At 59.3% G+C, this 20,556-nt stretch overlaps 2 protein-coding genes across 2 annotated transcripts; one reads left to right on the top strand and one right to left on the bottom strand.

Moving 5' to 3' along the window:
- Positions 1–3,853: 3,853 nt before the first annotated feature.
- On the top strand, positions 3,854–8,086 carry PPP1R15A (protein phosphatase 1 regulatory subunit 15A). Its single transcript, XM_034791786.1, has 3 exons — positions 3,854–3,970; positions 5,408–6,468; positions 7,216–8,086. Exons 2-3 carry the CDS (start codon positions 5,443–5,445, stop codon positions 7,633–7,635), a joined length of 1,446 nt encoding a protein of 481 aa, XP_034647677.1. The 5' UTR covers positions 3,854–3,970; positions 5,408–5,442; the 3' UTR covers positions 7,636–8,086.
- A 2,625-nt stretch (positions 8,087–10,711) lies between these two features.
- Positions 10,712–18,856, bottom strand: NUCB1 (nucleobindin 1; the record flags this gene model as incomplete). Its single annotated transcript, XM_034791787.1, is given in 11 exon segments — positions 10,712–12,937; positions 13,333–13,429; positions 13,932–14,102; positions 14,290–14,379; positions 14,998–15,090; positions 15,671–15,729; positions 16,507–16,597; positions 17,143–17,328; positions 17,925–18,028; positions 18,383–18,515; positions 18,749–18,856. Coding segments are annotated over 11 exon segments (1,239 nt in total), but the record flags the coding sequence as incomplete, so codon positions are not given.
- Between the last annotated feature and the right edge of the window lie 1,700 nt (positions 18,857–20,556).

Raw genomic sequence — 20,556 nt, 5'->3', positions numbered from 1 at the left:
ACTGGGACAAAGAGAATTTCTCCTCCGTCCACTCCCCTCCCACCACAGCCTCACCAGGGCCGGGCGGGGACAGAGAGCAGGGGGGCTCCGGGCTAGGACTCCTGGGTTCTCTCCTTGGTAGGGTGACCAGACGTCCTGGTTTTATAGGGACAGTTCTGATTTTTGGGTCTTTATCTTATATAGGTTCCTATTACCCCCCACCCCCATCCCAATTTTTCACACTTGCCATCTGGTCACCCTACTCCCTGGCTCTGGGAGGGGAGTGGGGTCTAGTGGTTAGAGCAAGGGGGGCTGGGAGCCAGGACTCCTGGGTTCTCTCCCTGGCTCTGGGAAGGGAGTGGGGGGCTGGGAGCCAGGACTCTTGGGTTCTCTCCCTGGCTCTGGGAAGGGAGTGGGGGCTAGTGGTTAGAGCCGAGGGGGTTGAGAGCCAGGACTCCTGGGTTCTCTCCCTGGCTCGGGAGGGGGTGGGTTAGTGTGGGGTGTTGGGAACCCAGAGAGGTGCCTGGAGGTGGAGGGGTGTGTGTTGGGGAGGGGCTGACCCATGCGCCCCACAGATACAGGGTCACCCCCCCCCCCCCCGCACACACACTTGGCCTGAGCATCTGGCGCCCCCGTGTGGCTGGACCCCTTCAGGACAGGGCGGTGTCCCGGCCCCTGCACCTGCCCATGGCTCCCGGGGGCGCTGCATGTCTGGCCACGCCCCGCCCCTCCCCCCGTTGCAGATGGGGGGCGGGGCTTGCCCAGAGAAGTCCGCCCTGAGTAATGGGGATCTATAAAGGGGACCTTGTTAATGTCCCTGGTGCGTCCCTAAGGGGGTCATTATCCCATTTCACAAACAGGGAAACTGAGACACAGGGTGGCAACAAGACACACAGAGAACCCAGGAGTCCTGGCCCCCAGTCCCTCCGACTCTAACCACCAGACCCCCACTCCCCTCCCAGAGCCAGGGAGAGAACCCAGGAGTCCAGGCTCCCAGCCCCCTCCCCACCAACCGACTACTTCAGCTGCCGAGACGGAAGCAAACGAAAACTACATTCGCACCGTTTTGAAAACGGAAGAAAAATAAGTCCAAAAAGTGAAAGTGAAAACTAATAGTGAAAGTGCGCGGAGGCCTGGAATTTCAAGGGAAACTCCAACCCCGCAGGAGTGTAACGGGGATCCCCAGTCATCCCCCACCAGGCCTGGATTGGGACCCCTGTGTTGCCTAGAGCTAGAAAGGACCCAGGAGTCCTGGCTCCCAGCCCCCATCCTGCTCTAACCACTAGACCACACTCCCCTCCCAGAGCCGGGGAGAGAACCCAGGAGTCCTGGCTCCCACATCACATATACAATGTTTAGTTTGATATTACGTTTAGCGGTGGTTGTGTTGTTGCGTATCTCTGGAGCGCAGTATTGTGTGGGTTGCGTTGTGTGCCACACGCCGTGTCACCTTTTGTGCTGCTCCGCCAGAGGGTGTTGTATTCACTGTGTGTTTGCATGGTGTGTTAAACATCCCTGGGTTGTGCTGTGTTTCCGGAGGCTCTGTGCTGTGTGCTGTGCCTACTGTTGTGTTGTGTTGTGTGATGGTGTTATATTGTCTGGTGGTGCTTTGTGTTGAGTTTTGCTAGGTTGTGGTGTTATGTGTGTGTGTGTGTGTTGAGCTTGTGCAGTATTGTCGAGTGATGTGTATTCAGTGTGCTGGCCGGGCTCCTGGAGCGGGTTGTGATTGTACTGAGTTGCCATGTTGTGGTTGCGTTGCCTGTGTTGTGTATTGCTTGGGATTGTGTTGCTTTGATTGGGTTGTATGTGCAATGGGTGTATGGTTGTGTGCAGGCTCTATTGTGGATGTGGTGTTGTGATTCTGTTGTGTGTGCACTGGGCAGGGTTGTGTGCGTGCTGTGTTGGATTGCGACTGTGTTGTATATTTGTTCCGTTGTGCTATGTGTGTTGGATTATTTGCACTGATGTGTTGTGCATGCATTGGATTGTGACTGTGTTGTNTGTGTGTTGGATTATTTGCACTGATGTGTTGTGCATGCATTGGATTGTGACTGTGTTGTGTATTTGCTCTGTTGTATGTGTGTTGGATTGTGACTGTGTTGTGTGTTTGCACCATTATGTTGCGTGTGTTGGATTGTGACTGTGTTGTGTATTTGCTCGGTTGTGTGGCATTTGTTCTGCATGGTTTGCACTGTGCTGTGCGTGAGGTGTGTGGCATCTGGATGCTCTGTTGTGCTGTGTTTGTTGCTGTATGTGTTGGGTGGGGCAGGATAGGGCCTGCATTGTGAGGGGTTATATTGTGTGTGCATGTTGTGATGTGTCTGGAATTGTTGTCTTGCACTCTGTTGTGCACATCATTGTGTACTGTTATGTGTGTTGTGTTGTGTATGTGCTGCATTGTGGACTGTTGTGTATGTGTTGGGGAGGGGGGTTCTGTGGCGCTCAGTTGTTCATGCGCTGTGCTGTGAACCGGTATGTTGTGTGTTGTGTACGTGTTGCATTGCACTGCTGGGTACATGCTGTGTTGTGTTGTGCTGGGTTGGGTTGTGTACATGTTGCTGGGTATGCGCTGTATTGTCTCGAATTGCACTGTTTTGCATGTGTTGTGTTGCATTGCACTGCTTGGCACATGCTGGGTTGTGTATGTTGTATTGTGTAGTGTTACACTGATGGGCAAGTGTTGGGTTGTGTGTGTTGTGTATGTTGTGTTGCGTTGTTACACTGCTGGGGATGTGCTGGATTGTGTGTGTTGTGTTGCATTGCACTGCTGGGCAGTTGCTGGGCTGTGTGTATTGCGTATGTTGTGTTGCGTTGTTGCACTGCTAGGGATGTGCTGGGTTGTGTGTGTTGTGTATGTTGTGTTGTGTTTCACTGCTGGGCACGTGCTGGGTTGTGTGTGTTGTGTTGTGTTGCACTGCTGGTCACGTGCTGGGTTGTGTGTGTTTTGTGTTGCACGGCTGGGCACGTGCTGGGTTGTGTGTGTTGTGTTGCACGGCTGGGCATGTGTTAGGTTGTGTGTGTTGTGTATGTTGTGTTGCGTTGTTTCATTGCTGGGCACGTGCTGGGTTGTGTGTGTTGTGTTGCACTGCTGGGCACATGCTGGGTTGTGTGTGTTGTGTTGTGTTGCACGGCTGGGCACGTGCTAGGTTGTGTGTGTTGTGTTGTGTTGCACGTGCTGGGTTGTGTGTGTTGTGTTGCACGGCTGGGCACATGCTGGGTTGTGTGTGTTGTGTTGTGTTGTGTTGCACGGCTGGGCACGTGCTGGGTGGTGTGTGTTGTGTTGTGTTGTGTTACACGGCTGGGCACGTGCTGGGTGGTGTGTGTTGTGTTGTGTTGTGTTGTGTTGCACGGCTGGGCACGTGCGGGGTTGTGTGTTGTGTCGTGTTGCACGGCTGGGCACGTGCTGGGTTGTGTGTGTTGTGTTGCACGGCTGGGCACATGTTAGGTTGTGTGTGTTGTGTTGCACGGCTGGGCACGTGCTGGGTGGTGTGTGTTGTGTTGTGTTGCGTTACACGGCTGGGCACGTGCTGGGTGGTGTGTGTGGTGTTGTGTTGCACGGCTGGGCACGTGCTGGGTGGTGTGTGTTGTGTTGTGTTGTGTTACACGGCTGGGCACATGTTAGGTGGTGTGTGTTGTGTTGCACGGCTGGGCACGTGCTGGGTGGTGTGTGTTGTGTTGTGTTGTGTTACACGGCTGGGCACGTGCTGGGTGGTGTGTGTGGTGTTGTGTTGCACGGCTGGGCACGTGCTGGGCGGTGTGTTGCTGGCTACGTGCCGGGCTGCGTAGCGCTCTGTCGCCCTCCCCCCGCCCCCGTGACGTCAGCGCCAGGCGCTATATAACCCGGCGCGCCCGGCCCCGCCCATCACTTCTCTGCCTCCAGCCACAGCACAACCAGAGCCCATGGAGCCGCCCGCCGCCGCCTGCCCCACGGACCCCGCCCGCCCCACGGATCCCGCCCGCTGCTGGAGCGCCCTGCTCACCGGCTGAGCCGGTAAGGGGGGGACCCCAACGCCCTGCTGCCCTGGGGGGCGGCGACACGGAGCCCCCCGATCCGCCTCTCCTGCGCCCCTTAGCTTCCCCCTGCCCCACTGACTCCCTCTATTCCCCCCGTGCCCCCTTAGCTTCCCCCTGCCCCACTGACTCCCTCTATTCCCCCGTGCCCCTTTCTTCCCTGCACCCCACAACTCAACCTGCACCCCTTGTTCCCCCCTGCTCAACTGAGGTCCCTGCACCCTTATTCTGCCTTTGCCAAACTGCTCTTCTTCCCTGACCCCCCCCCCATCCTGGACCCTGTCCACCCCCCAGCTCCCTGGCCAGTGGCCCCAGCCTGGTGTGTCCCATTTTAGGGGGTCTGTTCCCCCTCTTATTCTGAGCCCCCCCATTCTGACCCCAAGTGCCCCACATTGGGGTGATCCTGTCCCCTGTTTATTCAACACCCCACTGTACATTTCTCCCCCTTGGGATCTGTGCCCTGCAATGGGGTGGGCTGTGCTGTGGGAGGGGTGTCAAAACTTGGGGTGTTTCCCCACTCTTCAGGGGACCCTGCTCCTTGAGGAGGGCTGCATAGCAGCCTCCCAGGGTACTCCCACAGCCCCTCCTCCCTCTGACACTGATCCCTATTTCTCCCACCGATCACCCCCTGTCCCACCAGCAGCCCCCCAATCTAGCTCCAAGCCCCAACACCAGACCGAACCTGTGACGATCTGACACTCCCCCCCCCCCCCCCCCCCCCCGCAGCTCTGGGGACCTAGCCGGGGTGTGTGTGTGTGCACATCCCCAGTTTCCAGGTTGGGGTGTAGCCAGACACTCCCAGGCCTCCCTCAGAGTCACTCAACCCGAGACTCCAGAGGCATGGAAGCCTCTGGGTGCCCCCGCCCAAAAGAAAAAAAAAAACTCTGAAAACTAGAGGGGAAACTGAGGCACAGAGAGCCAGGGATAGAACCCAGGAGTCCTGGTTCCTATTCCCCCTGTTCTAACCACTTCACCCTCATGCCCCTCTCAGAGTTAGGGAGAGAACCCAGGAGTCCGGGCTCCCAGCCCCCCCCCTCCCCCCCCCCCACACACACTTTGTTCTGAGTCATTGCTGAGACATTTACAAACTCCAGAGGAGGGAGGTGGGGGGGTCCCACCAGGCTGGTTACCGAGGGCTGATGGTACCAGGGACTGGCACTCAGGAGCCATCTGCCAGAGCCGGGAGAGCTTGGACTCCTGGGTTCTTTCCCCAGCTCTAGGAAAATCTAATAATATAGAGCAGATAGGAGCTGGGACGCCTGGGTTCTTTCCCTGCTTGAGGGAAGTGGGGGATGTCTGTGGCTGGGAAATTTCCCAATGGATGAGCTGGGAGCCCCACAATGATGCCCCATCTCCCCACATACACACCTGGCCGCTGGATTCTCCGGCACTGACGTGTCTCCCTTCCCCATTCCAGCCCCTGAGGGAACCACGACTCCCAGCCCTGTCGAGATGCGCTGCGTCTTGTCCCCGCAACTGGGTGGCCTCCTGGATGTGCTCACCTGGGCCGCGTGGCCACTCCTGGGTTACTGGCGTCGCCTCCCCGCAGCCGTGATGATGAGGAAGCGGCAGAGGAGGAAGAAGAGCTGTGGGCCGGCCTGCCCATGCTGCGGCTTGGCCACCCCGCTCCTGGCACATCTGGAAGCCCCGGAGAAAGGGGAGGACTTTGTGGCTGGTCCTGCTGCGTCCCAGGGGCCAGCCCCCCGTCAGGAAGGAGAGAATTTGGGGGGATACCCCCAAGCTCCTTCTGTGTCCCACGACCAAGAGGAGGGAGCGAGCCGTGGAGAAGGCCCCGAGCGCCCTGGGGAAGAGGCCATGGCACAGCTGGAGATGGAGGAACATCTGGAGGAGGTTGAAGATGGTCAGAAGCAACCTCGGGATCTATCCGGGTCCCCACAGGACAGGAAATGTCATGGGGCCGGTGGGAAACCTGGAGGCCTCAAGCTGCCTGGGGGAGATGCCCCCAGCTGCCCGCAGGGTGGCACAGACCCGGGGCACCCCGTCACTGGGAACCCCCTGGTCCTGTCCTTGTTCTACTGCCCCTCTGAGGAGGAGGACGAGGCCGGGGACTGGCCCAACGAGGAAGAGGGAGATGATGGAGGGCGCTGCTCCGGCACAGACTGGACTGATTCGGAGGAGGAGCTGGAAGACGACGCCTGGCGTGAGGAGAACGAAGCGCTGTGGGGGGCCCTGTGCCATGGGCAGGACCCCTTCAACCCGCTATGCTTAGCCAGGGCCCCCCTGGGCCCCACCCCGCCACGGCCCAAGGACCAGGAATTCCGGGTTTCCTTCTACCTCTGTGGGTCGGACTCTGAGGCTGAGAAAGTGGGGGACCCCTGGAAACCCCCAGAAAAGCCCTGGCCTATGAGACGGCGTGTCCCCGGTAGGACTCACCGCTGTGAGCTGGGATCCCGGGGAACCGGGGACCCCGTCAAGGCGGAGACCTCGGACTCTGAGGGCAACCGGACAGCTAAGAAGGTGAGCTGGGGCCAGGACTCCTGGGTTCTCTCCCTGGCTCTGGGAGGGGAGTGGGGTCTAGTGGTTAGAGCGGGGGGGGCTGGGAGCCAGGACTCCTGGGTTCTCCTCCGACCAGTTTCCCGAACCACAGACCCAGTGGCCTGCTGGGTAATTTCAGGGGGTGACATCATTCACCTGCCTTCCCATGAGGGAGGCGGAATCTTACGCAATGGAGTGAAATGGGACCTGCTGGGTCCTGAGGGGGGTCGGGGGGGTTTCCCCTAGGCGGGCATCTCAACCTCAGCCCCCCCCATCTGCCCCAAGAGCTACACAGTGCTCCTCACTCCAACCCCCAGTCCCCTGCTAGCCCAGCCCTGGGCTCCCCCCAGCCCTGCCGGCGCCCCTCACCTCCGACCCGCAGGCCTACCCCCCCCCCTTTGCTAGGAAACAGCTGGTAATTTCTGTGTAACCCTGGGCTTTCCCGGAAGGGAATGATATCAACGGGTGAGTCATTGGCTGCCTCTTCCTTCCCCCACCCCCACGGAGACAGGCTGACCCGGACCAGCTGCTTCTAGGGAGCAGAAAGTTTGGTGCAGAAGGGAGGGGAGTGGGGTCTAGTGGTTAGAGCAGGGGGGGCTGGGAGCCAATACTCCTGGGTTCTCTCCTTGGCTCTGGGGGGGGGTCTAGTGGTTATGGGCCTCTCCCCCATGTCCTTAGTGTCTGGGTTCTCCTCTCACCCTCTCTCTTTCTTCCCCCCCCCCCGTCCAGGTTCGATTCTCCCCTGTCGTCACCGTGCACCCCCTGCTGGTCTGGCCCTTTGCCAGCCGGGCTGCCCGCCGGGGGCCCTGGGAGGAGCTGGCCCGGGACCGGAGCCGCTTTCGCCGGCGCATCGAGCAGCTGGGGGCTGTCCTGGGGCCCTGCCTGGAGCCGGGACATCGGGCCCGAGCCTGGAGGAAGATCCATGGGGCAGCCCCGGAGCTGGCAGGACAGGAGACGCCCTTCCCCCTCCACGAGGGAAAGGAGAACCCAGGACAGGAGCAGGGGATGCGGGACAAGTCTCTCCAGCTCTGCTCTGAAAGGATGGAGGACCCAGGTGTCTGGGAGGGTCAGGCTGGGAAGCACATGCCCCTCCCCTCCGATTATAGGGGAGTGGAGGACCCAGGCATCCGGGATGGAAGACTGGGGTAGGCCACAGACTGTTTCCCCTGGCGCCCCCCAGTGGTGATCACATTAACCCTTCTGGCTCTGGAGCCAGAACTCCTGGGTTCTCTCCCTGGCTCTGGGAGGGGAGTGGGGTCTAGTGGTTAGAGCTGGGGGGCTGGGAGCCAGGACTCCTGGGTTTCTTTGGGGATGACACCCCTTTACCTACCTCAATCTCTAACCTGCACATGCTCCGATCTGTTGCGTTTATTTATTACTGTTAAATTATTTTCCGGCTGGTCCATCCGGCCTCAGAGGGGACTAAATATTTATTTTTTTTTTATACCTGGATGAACGGGGGAGGGAGGAGCCAATTTCTCAAGAGGACATGACCTCTTCTTTGCGTTTCTGAATCGCCTTGGTATTTTATTCCCCTGCCCCCCTGACTCTGGGCTGCTTTTTAACTGCTCCAAGTCTGTTAATAAAGGTTTAATACAGGGCCGCTTGTTCTGCGTGGTGGTGTTCAAACCAACCCCCTGGCCTCCGAACGGTGAGAATTTCGTGGACATCTCCGGTCAGGCTCAGCCCTTAGATGCAGGCTGGTCTCTGTAACATAGCCTCAGGGGGGGTGCGGATAAAGATTGGTATGAGCACAAAGGGTTAATAAACCTCCCAACTTCCCCCTTGAGGGTGGGGGGGTGTATTTTATAAGTGGCCCAAGGCCTTGTTACATCAGCCTCTTAAACTTAAAGTAGGTGCTAGGAACCAGGACTCCTTGATCCCCTCTCTTGTGGGGGAGGGCAGAGTTGGGGTAAGGGGCTGGGGACTCTCCCCAGCTGTGGGGAGGGGTGAGGTGGGTCTACTCCCTGGAGCAGGGAGGTGCCAGGACTCCAGGGTTCTATCCCTGGCATTCTCCCTCAGAGGGGCCTGGACCCTGCCTCAGTTTCCCTATCTGTACAAGGAGAGAAGGCTCCTTCCTGGTGTGAAGACTGGACTCTTTAAGGAGCAGTGGCTGGCCCTTGCTCTTAGCTGTATTATTGGCGGGGGGACCTGTCCTGGATTTCTTTGACCTGAGCTGGGTGCAAGCCAGGGGGAGGATCTGGCTTGGCTGGAGGAGGAGCTCACCACCCAGTTGTTGAGTGGAAGACTCCCAAGATGCACAGAGACTGTGCGCCCTGGCAGGTGACTCATGGGCACGGGGTAGGCATTTAAAGCGCTTTCCAAGGCTGGCCTGAGTCATTGATTACACACGCCTGATCTAGTGGCTCCCTGCCCAACAGAGACACGTGGATCAGCTGGGCTGACCTCTGTCACCTAGAACGGAGCTGAGCGAGTCCAACCAAGCCTTAAACCTCCCTGTGACGTTGTGCAGTCTCTATGGTTTTATAAAAATATAAGTGAATATTATGTAACTGGGATATGCTTCATGCAAAAGGTCTCTTGTAAGGTATCATTACAAAGCTCATAATCTACTGAGTGTGATCATCCCATTTGTAGAAATGTACCACTCTAGTATCTAAAACTAGAAATATAAAACACAACTCTGAGGGCCTATTGTCATTATGTAAAGTGTGGGCCGTTAAGGATGGTTTGGAATCTTGATGACTCCCATTGTCTGCAGATGGCTGTATTTACCTGTGAGTTTTCCTGTATCTGTGTGTGCTGGCAAGTGAGTAATGAAGTCTTGCAGTGACATGTGATCATGTCACCTGAACTGGAATCCATCTTTAACCTGGTGCTTTTCCAGTGAGGGGGGGTGGAAAGCCAGAGGGACAAAGGGTTCCCGCCTTATGCAAAAGATACATAAAGGGGTGGAAGAGAACAGAGGGGGAGAGGAGCCATCATGAAGAATCCCCTAGCTATCACCTGAGCTGCAACAAGAGCTGTACTAGGGGAAAGAATTGTGCCCAGGCCTGGAAGGTGTCCAGTCTGAGAAAAACTTACTGAAGCATCTCTGAGGGTGAGATTATCTGTATTCAGTTTGATTAGGCATAGACATAGATTTGCGCATTTTATTTTATTTTGCTTGGTGACTTACTTTGTTCTGTCTGTTACTACTTGGAACCACTTAAATCCTACTGTCTGTATTTAATAAAATCACTTTTTATTTAGTAATTTACTCAGAGTATGTATTAATACCTGGGGGAGCAAACAGCTGTGCATATCTCTCTATCGGTGTTATAGAGGGCAAACAATTTGAGTTTGCCCGGCATAAGCTTTATACAGGGTAAAACGGATTTATCTGGGTTTAGACCCCATTGGGAGTTGGGCATCTCAGTGCTAACGACAAGCACACTTCTGGGAGCTGTTTTCAGCGAAACCTGCAGCTTTGGGACAAGTGATTCAGACCCTGGGTCTGTGTTGGAGCAGACGGGAGTGTCTGGCTCAGCAAGACAGGGTGCTGGAGTCCTGAGCTGGCAGGGAAAACAGGAGCAGAGGTAGTCTTTGCACATTGGGTGGCAGCTCCCAAGGGGGTTTCCATGATCCAACCCATCACACTCCCCCACCTGCCCAGGAAGTCAGGGCCACCGCTGACCTCCCCTTAGAGCCTGAAACTTTTCCCTAAACTCCAACCGAAATCTGCCTTGTGCTGATTAAGCCCCTACCTCCCCTGGTAACTGCAGGCCCCAGAACTGGGCGCATTGCCCCCAGGGCCTGATCCAGAGGCTAAACCACCTCTCTGCTCCTCCAGGGGGTTCCCTTGTTGATGCATCCCAGGGTCCTGTTAACCCTTTGATCCCAGTGCTGCTCAGGTGTGGCTGGTTCTCCACCACAGCCCCCCAAATCTTTCCCACAGTCCCAGCTGCCCAGGAAGGCGACACTCCCACCACCATCTGCCAGGGCCCGGTTCAGGGTCTCTCTCCTGCTCCATACAAGAATCCTGTTAGCAATAGGAAGTCTCTCCCCACTGTGTGGTCATGAACCCCCCCCTCAGAGTACTGGAGCTGGACTGGGGTGCAGGATGTCCCACTGCCATACCAGCAGGAATGGGGGTAAAATTACTTTGGGGCCCCACGGGGTGGGGGCAAAAAACTCCAGCCCCCTTCAACTTTTTAATACTTAAATGTAAGCGAAGGTGATTGGATGGGGCTGATCACAGGGAGGGAAAGTATTTTCTGAGCTGTTTTAAGCAAGATTGGTTTTATTTCTAGGGGTAAAAAATTGCATCTCAATTCCATTGATAAACATAATATATTCACTGATAAGAACGGGTCAGACCAAAGGTCCACCCAGCCCAGTGCCCTGTCCTCTGACAGTGGCCAATCCTGGGTGCCCCAGAGGGAGTGAACAGAACAAGTAACCATCAAGTTATCTGTCCCCTGTGGCCCATTCCCAGCCTCGGGCAAACAGAGGTCAGGGCCACCATCCCTGTTCCTCCTGGTTAATGGCGATTGCTGGGCCTGTCCTCCATGAATTTATCTGGTTCTTTTTTGAACACTGCTATAGTCTTGGTCTTCACAACATCCTGGGGCAAGGAGTTCCACAGGTTGACTGTGTGCATTGTGTGAAAAACATTTTTTTTTTTCATAGCATGGGAGAATCTCTCACGGGATTTGCAGGGGGCAGTGGGATAAAAATGCAAGAAACAAGGTAGGAATTGTAGGGCAGGATTTAGAAAATAGTCCCACACAGGCTCCAACCCCTCCCTTCGATCAGCAAACCAATTAAAAAACTGCACCTGGGGACCGGCCTTTCCCCCCCATCACTTTCTCAGCTTCTTTGACATCCTTTGGAGCCCAGGACAGAAGATCCCAGTCTCAGTCGGACCCGATGCCGGCTAAAAGCAGCCCCCCACGCCAGCCCAAAAATGAGACCAGTTTGTGTCTTAAATTATCCCTTTATGTGGGGAAAACAGTGAGGCAGAAAGACACACACAACTGCTCCCCGTGCTGCAGGGCAGAGACTGCGGATTTGGGGGGGACAGCAGAGCACCCCTAAAGCTGGTATGAGTTGGAGGGGAGAGTTGGGGAGACACCAGGGGCCTGGTCAGTTTCATTCCACAGCAGCTGGGAAGCGCTGCTAGGGGTGTCATGGGGTCTATTCCCCACCCCACCACCACCACCAGATCACTCCCAAACTCCTGCCAGGTCTTGGTCCCATCCCATCTCCCCCAAAATGCCCATGATTCGAACAGTCTGGTGCCACATCCCATAATTCCTAACATGGGTCTGCGCACACCCTGCCCCTGGTCTGGTTGGGTCCGCCCCGCTCAGGGGAAGCTCCACCCTCCCACATTTAATGAACCTGTTTCTACTGACGTTAAGACTGCAGCTAGAATTTGGAGGGGGGAGTCGTCAAGTGAACCCCACTCACAGCTTGGGAAGGTGGCCAGGGGATGAAGGATTTTAAGGGTGTGTGTGTGTGTCTGTCCCCCTGTGCTATAAACCCAGGGGCTCAGGACGATGGTGGTTCATCTATTTCATCGCCTCGAGCAGCACAGGGTGGGGAGATGGAGCAAAGATGGGGGTGGAGGGGGCAGTGGGGCCCACGAGCAATATGGAAAGACGTGGGAGCTGAGAGAATTTTTTTGGGGGGGGCTCCCTGCCACCCCAAATCAAGACAGACACACACCCCTTCGCCAAACCTCAAGTGCTTCCCCCTTCGAACTCCCCATCCAGGAACACGGGGAGATGGGTTCTGGGGGGAGTACCCAGGACCCACCCCCTAAAAGCAGGAGGCTTTTTGGCATGTGTGTGTGTGGTGGGGTGGGGCAGGGGGGACACAGCGCTAATAGCACAATCTATTTCCATGATGGGGGGCTGGGTTACCCATAATGCACTACCCAATAGCAAGGCAGCTTTCTATGATGGGGATTCGGGGGGGGGGGGGGGGTTTACCCATCCTGCACTGCAACTCCACCTCCAGAATACCTGCTAGTGTGTGGGATGGGGAAGGGAAAAGACTGAGCTGGGCCTACCCAGCATGCACTGCATCAGCCCCTCACCACCCTCCACGGGCAAGTGGGGGAAGCTGGGAAACACAATGCAGCACTAGGGGGCAGGAAGTGGGGCAGGAAGCCCCCAGCTCCAACCAATGCCCCGCTCCGAAAACAGACAAGATTCAATGTCACCCCCCAGTGGCCAAAAAAGGGACTGCAGACAGCCCAGCCCAGCCCCTGGCCTGGATGCTATACTAGGACCCCAGCCCTGCACCAGGGGGGAAGGAAGAGGGGCAGGGCCCAAGAGGGGGAGGGGCGGGGCCAATACGAGCCCCCCCCCCAGATGTCCAGCTCACACAGGGTTTCACTGGATCTGGACTTCGGGCTGTGGCGGCGTCTGCTGCTGGTTCTGGGGAGGTTCCACGTGGTTCTGTTCAGGGGCATGGGCTGGGGCTGCCGGCGCAGCCGGATCTGGAACGGAGACAGGAGAAGGGGGGTCGGCACGAAGCAACTAGACCCTTACTCCCCTCCCAGAGCGGAGAACCCAGGAGTCCTGGCTCCCAGTTCCCCCTCCCCCGGCTCTAACCCCTAAATCCACCACCCCTCCCAGAGCTGGGGAGAGAACCCAGGAGTCCTGGCTCCCAGTGCCCCCCCCGCTCTAACCCACTAGGCCCCACTCCCCTCTCAGAGCGGAGAACCCAGGAATCCTGGCTCCCAGCCCCCCCTGCTCTAACCACTAGACCCCACTCCCCTCCCAGAGAACCCAGGAATCCTGGCTCCCAGCCCCCCCCCGCTCTAACCACTAGACCCCACTCGCCTCCCCAGAGCCTAGGAGAGAACCCAGGAGTCCTGAACCGTCGTCTTACCCGCTGGGGCGGCGTGCGGGGCCTGGGCCTGGAATTTCAGCTCCTCCGCCGGTGCCTCCCCCTGCTGGGTTTTCCTCTGTTCCATATGCAGCACGGCCTGGGGGGGGGGGGGGGAAGGAAAGGGTTAATCCTGGGCCTGCTCCCCCATTGGCCCCTGCTGATGGGGGAGGCGGGGCAGCCTTTACCCCTCCCCCACTGGGATGGGAATTGCTGGTGTCTGCCCCCCTCCTGCTCCGAATCCCCCCCCCACCAGGGGACAGATACATGGGGGGCAGGGAAAGAAACAACTCTGCTACTGCGACCAGATCCCCCCCCCCCCCCGCCCACCCCCCCCCCCCCCCATGACAGCAGTGGGGCGGGGGAGAGGGGGGCAGCTGATCCCCCACCCCAAAATTCCCGACTCCCCGGCGGGGCCAGACACATGGAAGGGGGGCGGCCCCCATCCCCCGACTTCAAGGGGCACAGGCCTGCCCCCTGCAGTGTCACTTCCCGGGGGGGACCCACAGCCGCTCTCCCTCCCCAACCCCTCGGTGGATGGAGCAAGGGAGGGGGTGGGGAAAGGGGGGCTCGCTCAGGGGGGGACCCCGCAGCGCCCCCACCTGCTGATACTCCTTCTTCTGGGCGTCCAGCCGGACCTGCTGCTCCTGCAGGTCCTGGTGCTGGCGCTTCAGTTGCTCCGCCCGCCGGCCAAGCTCCGCCTCCTGGGCCGCTAGCTCCGCCTCGAACCGCTGCAGTTCCGCCTCCGAGTACACCTGGGTCTCGTCCACCGTCTGGGGTGGGAGGGAGGTGAGAGCCGGGAATGACCCCTCACCTCCCCACACTCAGCCCCCATCCCCTCCACCACCACCCTCGTTAGGCAATACAGACTCCCCAACCCAGCCTCCCCAAGAGAGCCCAACAACCCCAGGAGACACAGCCCCCCAAATCCCAACCTCCCAGCCGCCCCCCCACACCCACCTCCCAGCCTCCGGCCTCGTTAAACTCCTTCTTCTCGGTGGACTTCAGGAATTCCTCCAGCGTCACCAGCCGGTCCTGGTTCAAGTCCACCTTGGGGGATGGAGATAAAGGAGTGAGATGGGGTCTGGGCCCCCCAGCACTCGCTACCCCTCCCTCTGCCCCCCCCAGCCACTCCCCTTCTTGTCCCCCATCCTGGGCCCCAACATGGGAATTTTCTATCTAACTCTGTGCCCATCTCCCTGGCATTGTGGCCCTGTGGGGTGTGTGCTGGGGGGGGGGGCGGGGGCAGGGCGAGATGGGGGATTGATTTTTCTCCCTGCCCCATGGGAGACCAGAACAGGTACTGGAGCAGCACACTGGAACGGGGACCCCCCAAAAACAGGAACCCCCCGGGACACAGTGCAGCCGACCACGGACGAAAGCGTTCCGGGAACTACGGACAACGCGGATCGCTCGCTGGAAAACGAGCCGCGCTGAACCGACAGCTTGATTGAGAAACATCCCAGAGACGGGTAACGTGCCGGGTACCCGGAGACGGCTCTTTCTGGATTTCCAGGGACCGAGCTGCACCGAAAATGGACACACAGGACCCAACACTAATGAAGATGCCGCGACCCACCGATCTGCCAGCGCCAGGAATCCAGGACCCCCTAGAATAGACTGAGGGCCAGGACCCCGCCCCCCGCACCGGGAGTGTGTGTCACTCACGTTCTTCATGACGTGCTCCCGCATACGCAGCCGCTCCTCCTCCATCTCCAGCATGTCGTCCTCCTCGTTCCGGGGGTCGTAGACCTTCTCCAGCTGGGGGGAGACACCTGATCAATGTCTCCCCAGCTGCTTAGCCCCGCCCCTGCCCACCCACACGGCTCAGCCCCTCCCACCCATCGCTGCCCACAAGGGCCCCGCCCATTGCATCCTCTTCACCGCTCAGCCCCGTCGGTCCCATCCCACCGCTGCCTCCAATAGTCTGTCTCACCCAGCCTGCCCCCATAGGTCAGCCCCGCCCCATTCCTCAACCCTGTCCCACTGCTATCCCCACAGCTTAGCTCCCCTCCCCCGCAAATATACAGACCCACAGAAGATCTGCCCTTCAGCACCTCCCTGTCCTCTGCCGCCAGCCCCCCCCATCTTCACCCCCCCATCCCAGCTCCCTTCCCAACTCTCCCCCGACACACACACACTCCCCCTCTGTTTGCCACCCCCTGCTGTCCGACTACCCCTCCTGCCCACCCCCCCGCCACCCCCAGCACAGCCATGGGGCGGCTTCCCCCACTCCCTTGGGGTTCAGGAGGAAGGATAATAGGGAGCCCTGGAGTCCAGGACCCTCCTGCACAGGCCTTCACCCCCCGCCTGGCCCCCCGACACACCCAGGGGAGCTCACCTCCTTGGTGAAAAGTGCTTCCAACTCTTGTTCGTCGAGAACCCCGTCGCTGTTCGTGTCTGCAACAGACGGGGGGGTGAGCGCAGCCGGGGCAGGGGAATCTCCCCGCTAGGGGGCGCCGGCTCCCATCCAGCCCCAGGGCGGGGACTGGCTGGCTCAGGGGGTGGGGAAATGGGGCGCAGGGCCTGTCCCCTCTAGGGGGCACCAGCTCCCATCCGCCCCCAGGGCAGGGACTGGCTGGCTCAGGGGGGCAGGGAATGGGACACAGGGCCTTTCCCCTCTAGTGGGCGCCAGCTCCCATCCGGCCCCAGGGCGGGGACTGGCTGGCTCAGGGGCAGGGAATGGGGCCTTTCCCCTCTAGGGATGCCAGTCCCACCTCGCTCTCCCCCAGTGGCCCCCGACGGGTGATAAGTTTCCTAGTTCCCAGGAGCCAGATGTCCCCATGTCAAACCCCACCCGCCCCGCAGGGGGGCCCAAGGGCTGCAGGGGGGTGGGGGGGTTGGGTGTGTTTGTCAATTTCTCTCCACCCACTATGGGGTGGGATGGTCAGGTCTGTGTGAAAATGCTGCGGGGGAGAGGTGGCTTGGGGGGGGTTCCCTCCTACAGCCCCCCCATCCCACCCCAAGGGATCTAGTGTGTTACCAAGCTTGCCCCCCTCCCCCAGCCCCTAAATCCCCTGAACAGAGGACGGGATGTGCCTGACTCCCCTGGGGTGACCTCAGCAGGGGGGCACTGGCCCCGTATGGAGGCGGGGAGCTGGGCAGAGGACTCTGAACTGTCTGGGACAAGGGTGGGGAGTGTCACGGGGCGGGGGGAGCAGGAGATAGGCCCCTCACCGTGCAGTTTGAAGAAGGTTTTGGGATTGAACTCGCTGGGGTCCAGCCCGTCTGTCTCCTCCCAGACTTCCTTGAGCTGATCTCGGCTGCCCTGTAGGGGGCAGAATCAAGGGGAGGAGGGGATAAAACCCAGGTCTCCTGGCTCCAAGCCCCCCGCTTGCCAATCATCATTCAGGTTCTGCCCCACTTGACTTCCCCCTGCAATTACGCCACATTTTCCCAGAGCGGGGGGTGGGGTGGGGGGTGTGCACTAATCCCCTCCCCTTGCCCTAGCCCACGACTGGAGACCACCTCCGCCCCCTGCAGCATGGAGTTCCGCAGGTGAATTCAGCGCAAGCCTGGCCGTTGGCTCCATGGTGCCCTCTAGTGGCTCGTAGCTGGACAGAGGCAGGCAACCCCCCTAACCTCCCATGCCCCACAGCGGTGGGCTCTCTGGGGTAACCCCCCCTCCAAGCAGGGAGTTCTACAGATTAACGCTGACCTGTGACCCCTCCACAAACAGGTCCCCCCCCCCCACCACACACACACTCTGTAGCAAGGAGTTCCCCAGGTAACTCCCATGTCCTGTCTGCCCCCTCCCCCTGCCCAGCTGGGGGTGAACCCAGCCCCCCACAGGGGGGGGGAAAAGGTCGTTACCGGGACGTTGATTTTGGGGTGCTCCTTGTGCTTCTGGCGCAGCTCCTGGAACCGGGCCTCCTCCGCCCGCCGCTTCTCCTCATCCAGGGACTTGAGGTATTCGCGCCGTTCGTGCTCCTTCAGCATCTCGTATCGTTTGAACTCCTCGTGATGGGCCGCGTCGTAGTTCTCCAGGTCCTTGGTGGCCTGCAGGAGGGGCGGCCGTCAGCACGGAACCCAGGAGTCCTGACCCCCAGGCCCCTGCTCTAACCATTAGATCCCATTCCCCTCTCAGAGCCAGGGAGAGAACCCAGGAGTCCTGACCCCCGGGCCCCTGCTCTAACCATTAGACCCCATTCCCCTCCCAGAGCCAGGGAGAGAACCCAGGAGTCCTGGCCCCCATTCCCCTCCCCCCCCCGCTCTAACCACTAGACCCCACTCCCCTCCCAGAGCCAGGGAGAGAACCCAGGAGTCCTGGCTCCCAGCCTCCCCTGCTCTGACCCAACCACATCACGGTCTCTCCACCCTTCCTCGGGGGCAGACTCACCAGCCCCCACCCTCTACCCCCCACCCCATGCTGGGCGAATGGACCCAAGGGAACCCCCACGTGGGGGTGAAAGGGTTAACAAGAGGGGGTCTCCCCGCACAAGGGGGGGTTCCCATAACTGTATCTGGGATGAGGATGGGATGAACTCCCCCCACAAACCCCCTTGCTGCCCCCTCCCTGTCTGCCCCCTTCCCCCCCCAAGAATTTGGTCCTTCCCAACCCCCCCCCCCCCCGCCCCCCCCCCCCCCGCACCCACCGCCTGTATGAGCAGCTCCAGGTCGCGGGCCTCAAAGGTGTGCTGGTTCTGGGGGTCCAGGTGCTCGAACTGCTTCAGCAACCCCAGGTGATCGATCTGCACGTCTGGGGAGACACAGGGCAGGGACTGGCTGGCTCAGGGGGTGGGGAATGGGGCACGGTGCCTGTCCCCTCTAGGGGGCGCTGGCTCCCATCCGGCCCCAGGGCAGGGACTGGCTGGCTCAGGGGAGCAGGGAATAGGGCCATTCCCCATCTGGGGGATTCCAGCCCCCATCCTCCCTTGCTTAGGTGGGGAAACTGAGGCAGGGAGGGAAAAGTGAAAGTTCACCAGGTACCACTAACACAGCTGGGAAAAGTACCCGAGTTCTCCCAGCCCCCCCCCCCCCCCACACACACACTTGACCCCCATCCCCTCCCAGCACTGGGGAAGGACCCCCGGCGTCCGGGCTCCCCACTCACTTTGCTCCATGGTGGCGTCCATCTTGGCCTTGAGCAGCATGCGGAGCCGGGAGACCTCCTGGCGCTTCAGCTCGTCCAGCTTGGTGCGGACGTGATGGCTTACGAAGTCCAGCTCCTTGCTCAACTTCCCGCTCTGCCACGGACAAGGGGGAGGAGCTGCTGTAAAGACACGCCCCCTTCCCCATGCCCCGCCCCACAGCCAGCCCACCCGGGCACAGGAAAAGACACGCCCCCTTCCCCATGCCCCGCCCCACAGCCAGCCCACCCTGGGGCAGGAAAAGACACGCCCCGTCCCCAGCCAGCCCACCCTGGGGCCAGATAGGGCGCCCCCCAGAGGGGAAAGGCCCCACGTCTCGTCTCTCTCACCTTGATGTCTTCGGCATTAGCCGCCTGCAGCTTCTCCCGGAAGTGACTGTCCGTCTCCAGCACGTTGATCACCTCCTGCAGGTAGCGATGGTAATACAGCCCCGTGTCCTGCCGAGGGACAGTGAGAGGTCAGGCCATGGGCCCCTCCCGGCCAGGGGGAACCCCACAGCCAGATCGCCCCCCCCCCCCATTTCCTTCAGGACACACAGAATCTGCCGGGGATGTACAGCGACCACACAGAACACGGTCGCCCATCCTGCTTCAGGTGATGCCTTACTTGCGCCACGAGGGGCTCGTAGTTGGGAGCCAGGACTCCTGGGTTCTATCCCCGGCTCTGGAAGGGGAGTGGGGTCTAGTGGTTAGAGCAGGGGGGGCTGGGAGCCAGGACTCCTGGGTTCTCTCCCTAGTTCTGGAAGGGAAGTGGGGTCTAGTGGTTGGGGGTGGGGGGGGCTAGGCCTCAGTTTCCCCATCTGTATATGATCCTCCCTTTGCCTAGCTGAGCTGTGGGGGGCACTCGGTGCTACCGTAATCCTCCCAAGAGGAGAGTCTTCAAGATCCGCCTTCCCAGAACCCACCAGCCAAAACGTGACCGTGCCCACGGGGCCCGATCCGGGGGGGTGCCGCCTGCATGAGCCAGCGGGGAATTTTCCGCTATCTTTTTCAGCAGGCTGCAGCCTGCCTCAGTTTCCCTTGTATGCTGCAGTGCTCGCCAGCAGGTGCGAAAGGGTTAATGCTGGTCCTGGAATCCCGCGGGGGGCCGGGGAGTCTTTGGTCTCATCTCAGGCCCCCTGAACCGTGTGGGAGCCGCCATCAAATTTTAACTGGACCGTAGCGCGTTATTCATGGATCGTGTATCCTCTCCCTCTGGCCCCATTGATTTAGCCCAGAGAGAGACGACTTCTCATGGCTGAGAGGCAGGTGTTGTCTGTAATTAATAAACTAACAAGAGACACTTCCAACTTCTCAGGAATTCCTCTAACTGCTGACCAAGCCTTTAAGGCAGAAGACACAGATCTAGTCTGTAACTGATGGAATTGATGAAACAAGGAATTAATCATAAGAACGGCCCTACTAGATCAGACCAACGGTCCTGTGACGAAGTGGGGGATTGTCTTGTTTTCCGATGGTTTGCATGCCCACGGGGTGGGACTCAGTGTCCCTGGGTGTTACTGGTTTAACGAGGGGAGGGGAGAGGGAGTTTGTGGTTACAGAGGACCAGAGAGGGAACTTGGGACCCCAGCCAATGGCCTGGAGGATGGAGACCCCAGCGACCGGTGACCCAGCTCAGGAGTTGCAGCCGGTTCTGGCCAGTGGGAGGACAATGGGCTGCGAAGAGAGGACCCAGTGACCGGACCAGCCGGTTCCGGCCCGAGGACAGAAGAGGGGAGAGAAGGCCCAGGGGCCTGGTTTCCCTGGAGAGAAGACAATGGACAGAGGTGGGCCTGGGGGAGGTGATCTCAGATGCCCAGCTGGGAAGCAAGGGTGCTTGGGACTAGTATCCAGTGATCCATCCCATCCACTCCCAGCTGCTGGCAGTCAGATGTTAAGGGACCCTCAGAGCATGGGGTTGCCTCTCTGACCAGCTTGGCTAACAGGAACGGGTAGAGTTATCCTCTGTGAAAGTATCTCATTGTTGTTTGGACGGAGTTATACAATCGGCCTTCACAACGTCCCCCGGCAACTAGCTCTACAGGTTGACGGTGGGTTGTGTGAAGAAATACTTCCCTTTCTTTGTGTCAAACCTGCTGCCTGTTCATGTCATTGGGTGACCCCTAGTTCTTGTGTTATGAGTAAACAACACTTCCTGA

This window comes from Trachemys scripta, chromosome 16, assembly GCF_013100865.1.
Source record: "Trachemys scripta elegans isolate TJP31775 chromosome 16, CAS_Tse_1.0, whole genome shotgun sequence".
NCBI classification, from domain to species: domain Eukaryota; kingdom Metazoa; phylum Chordata; order Testudines; family Emydidae; genus Trachemys; species Trachemys scripta.
Note: the sequence above shows the minus strand (reverse complement) of the source record. Positions and strands in the feature narration are given on the sequence as shown.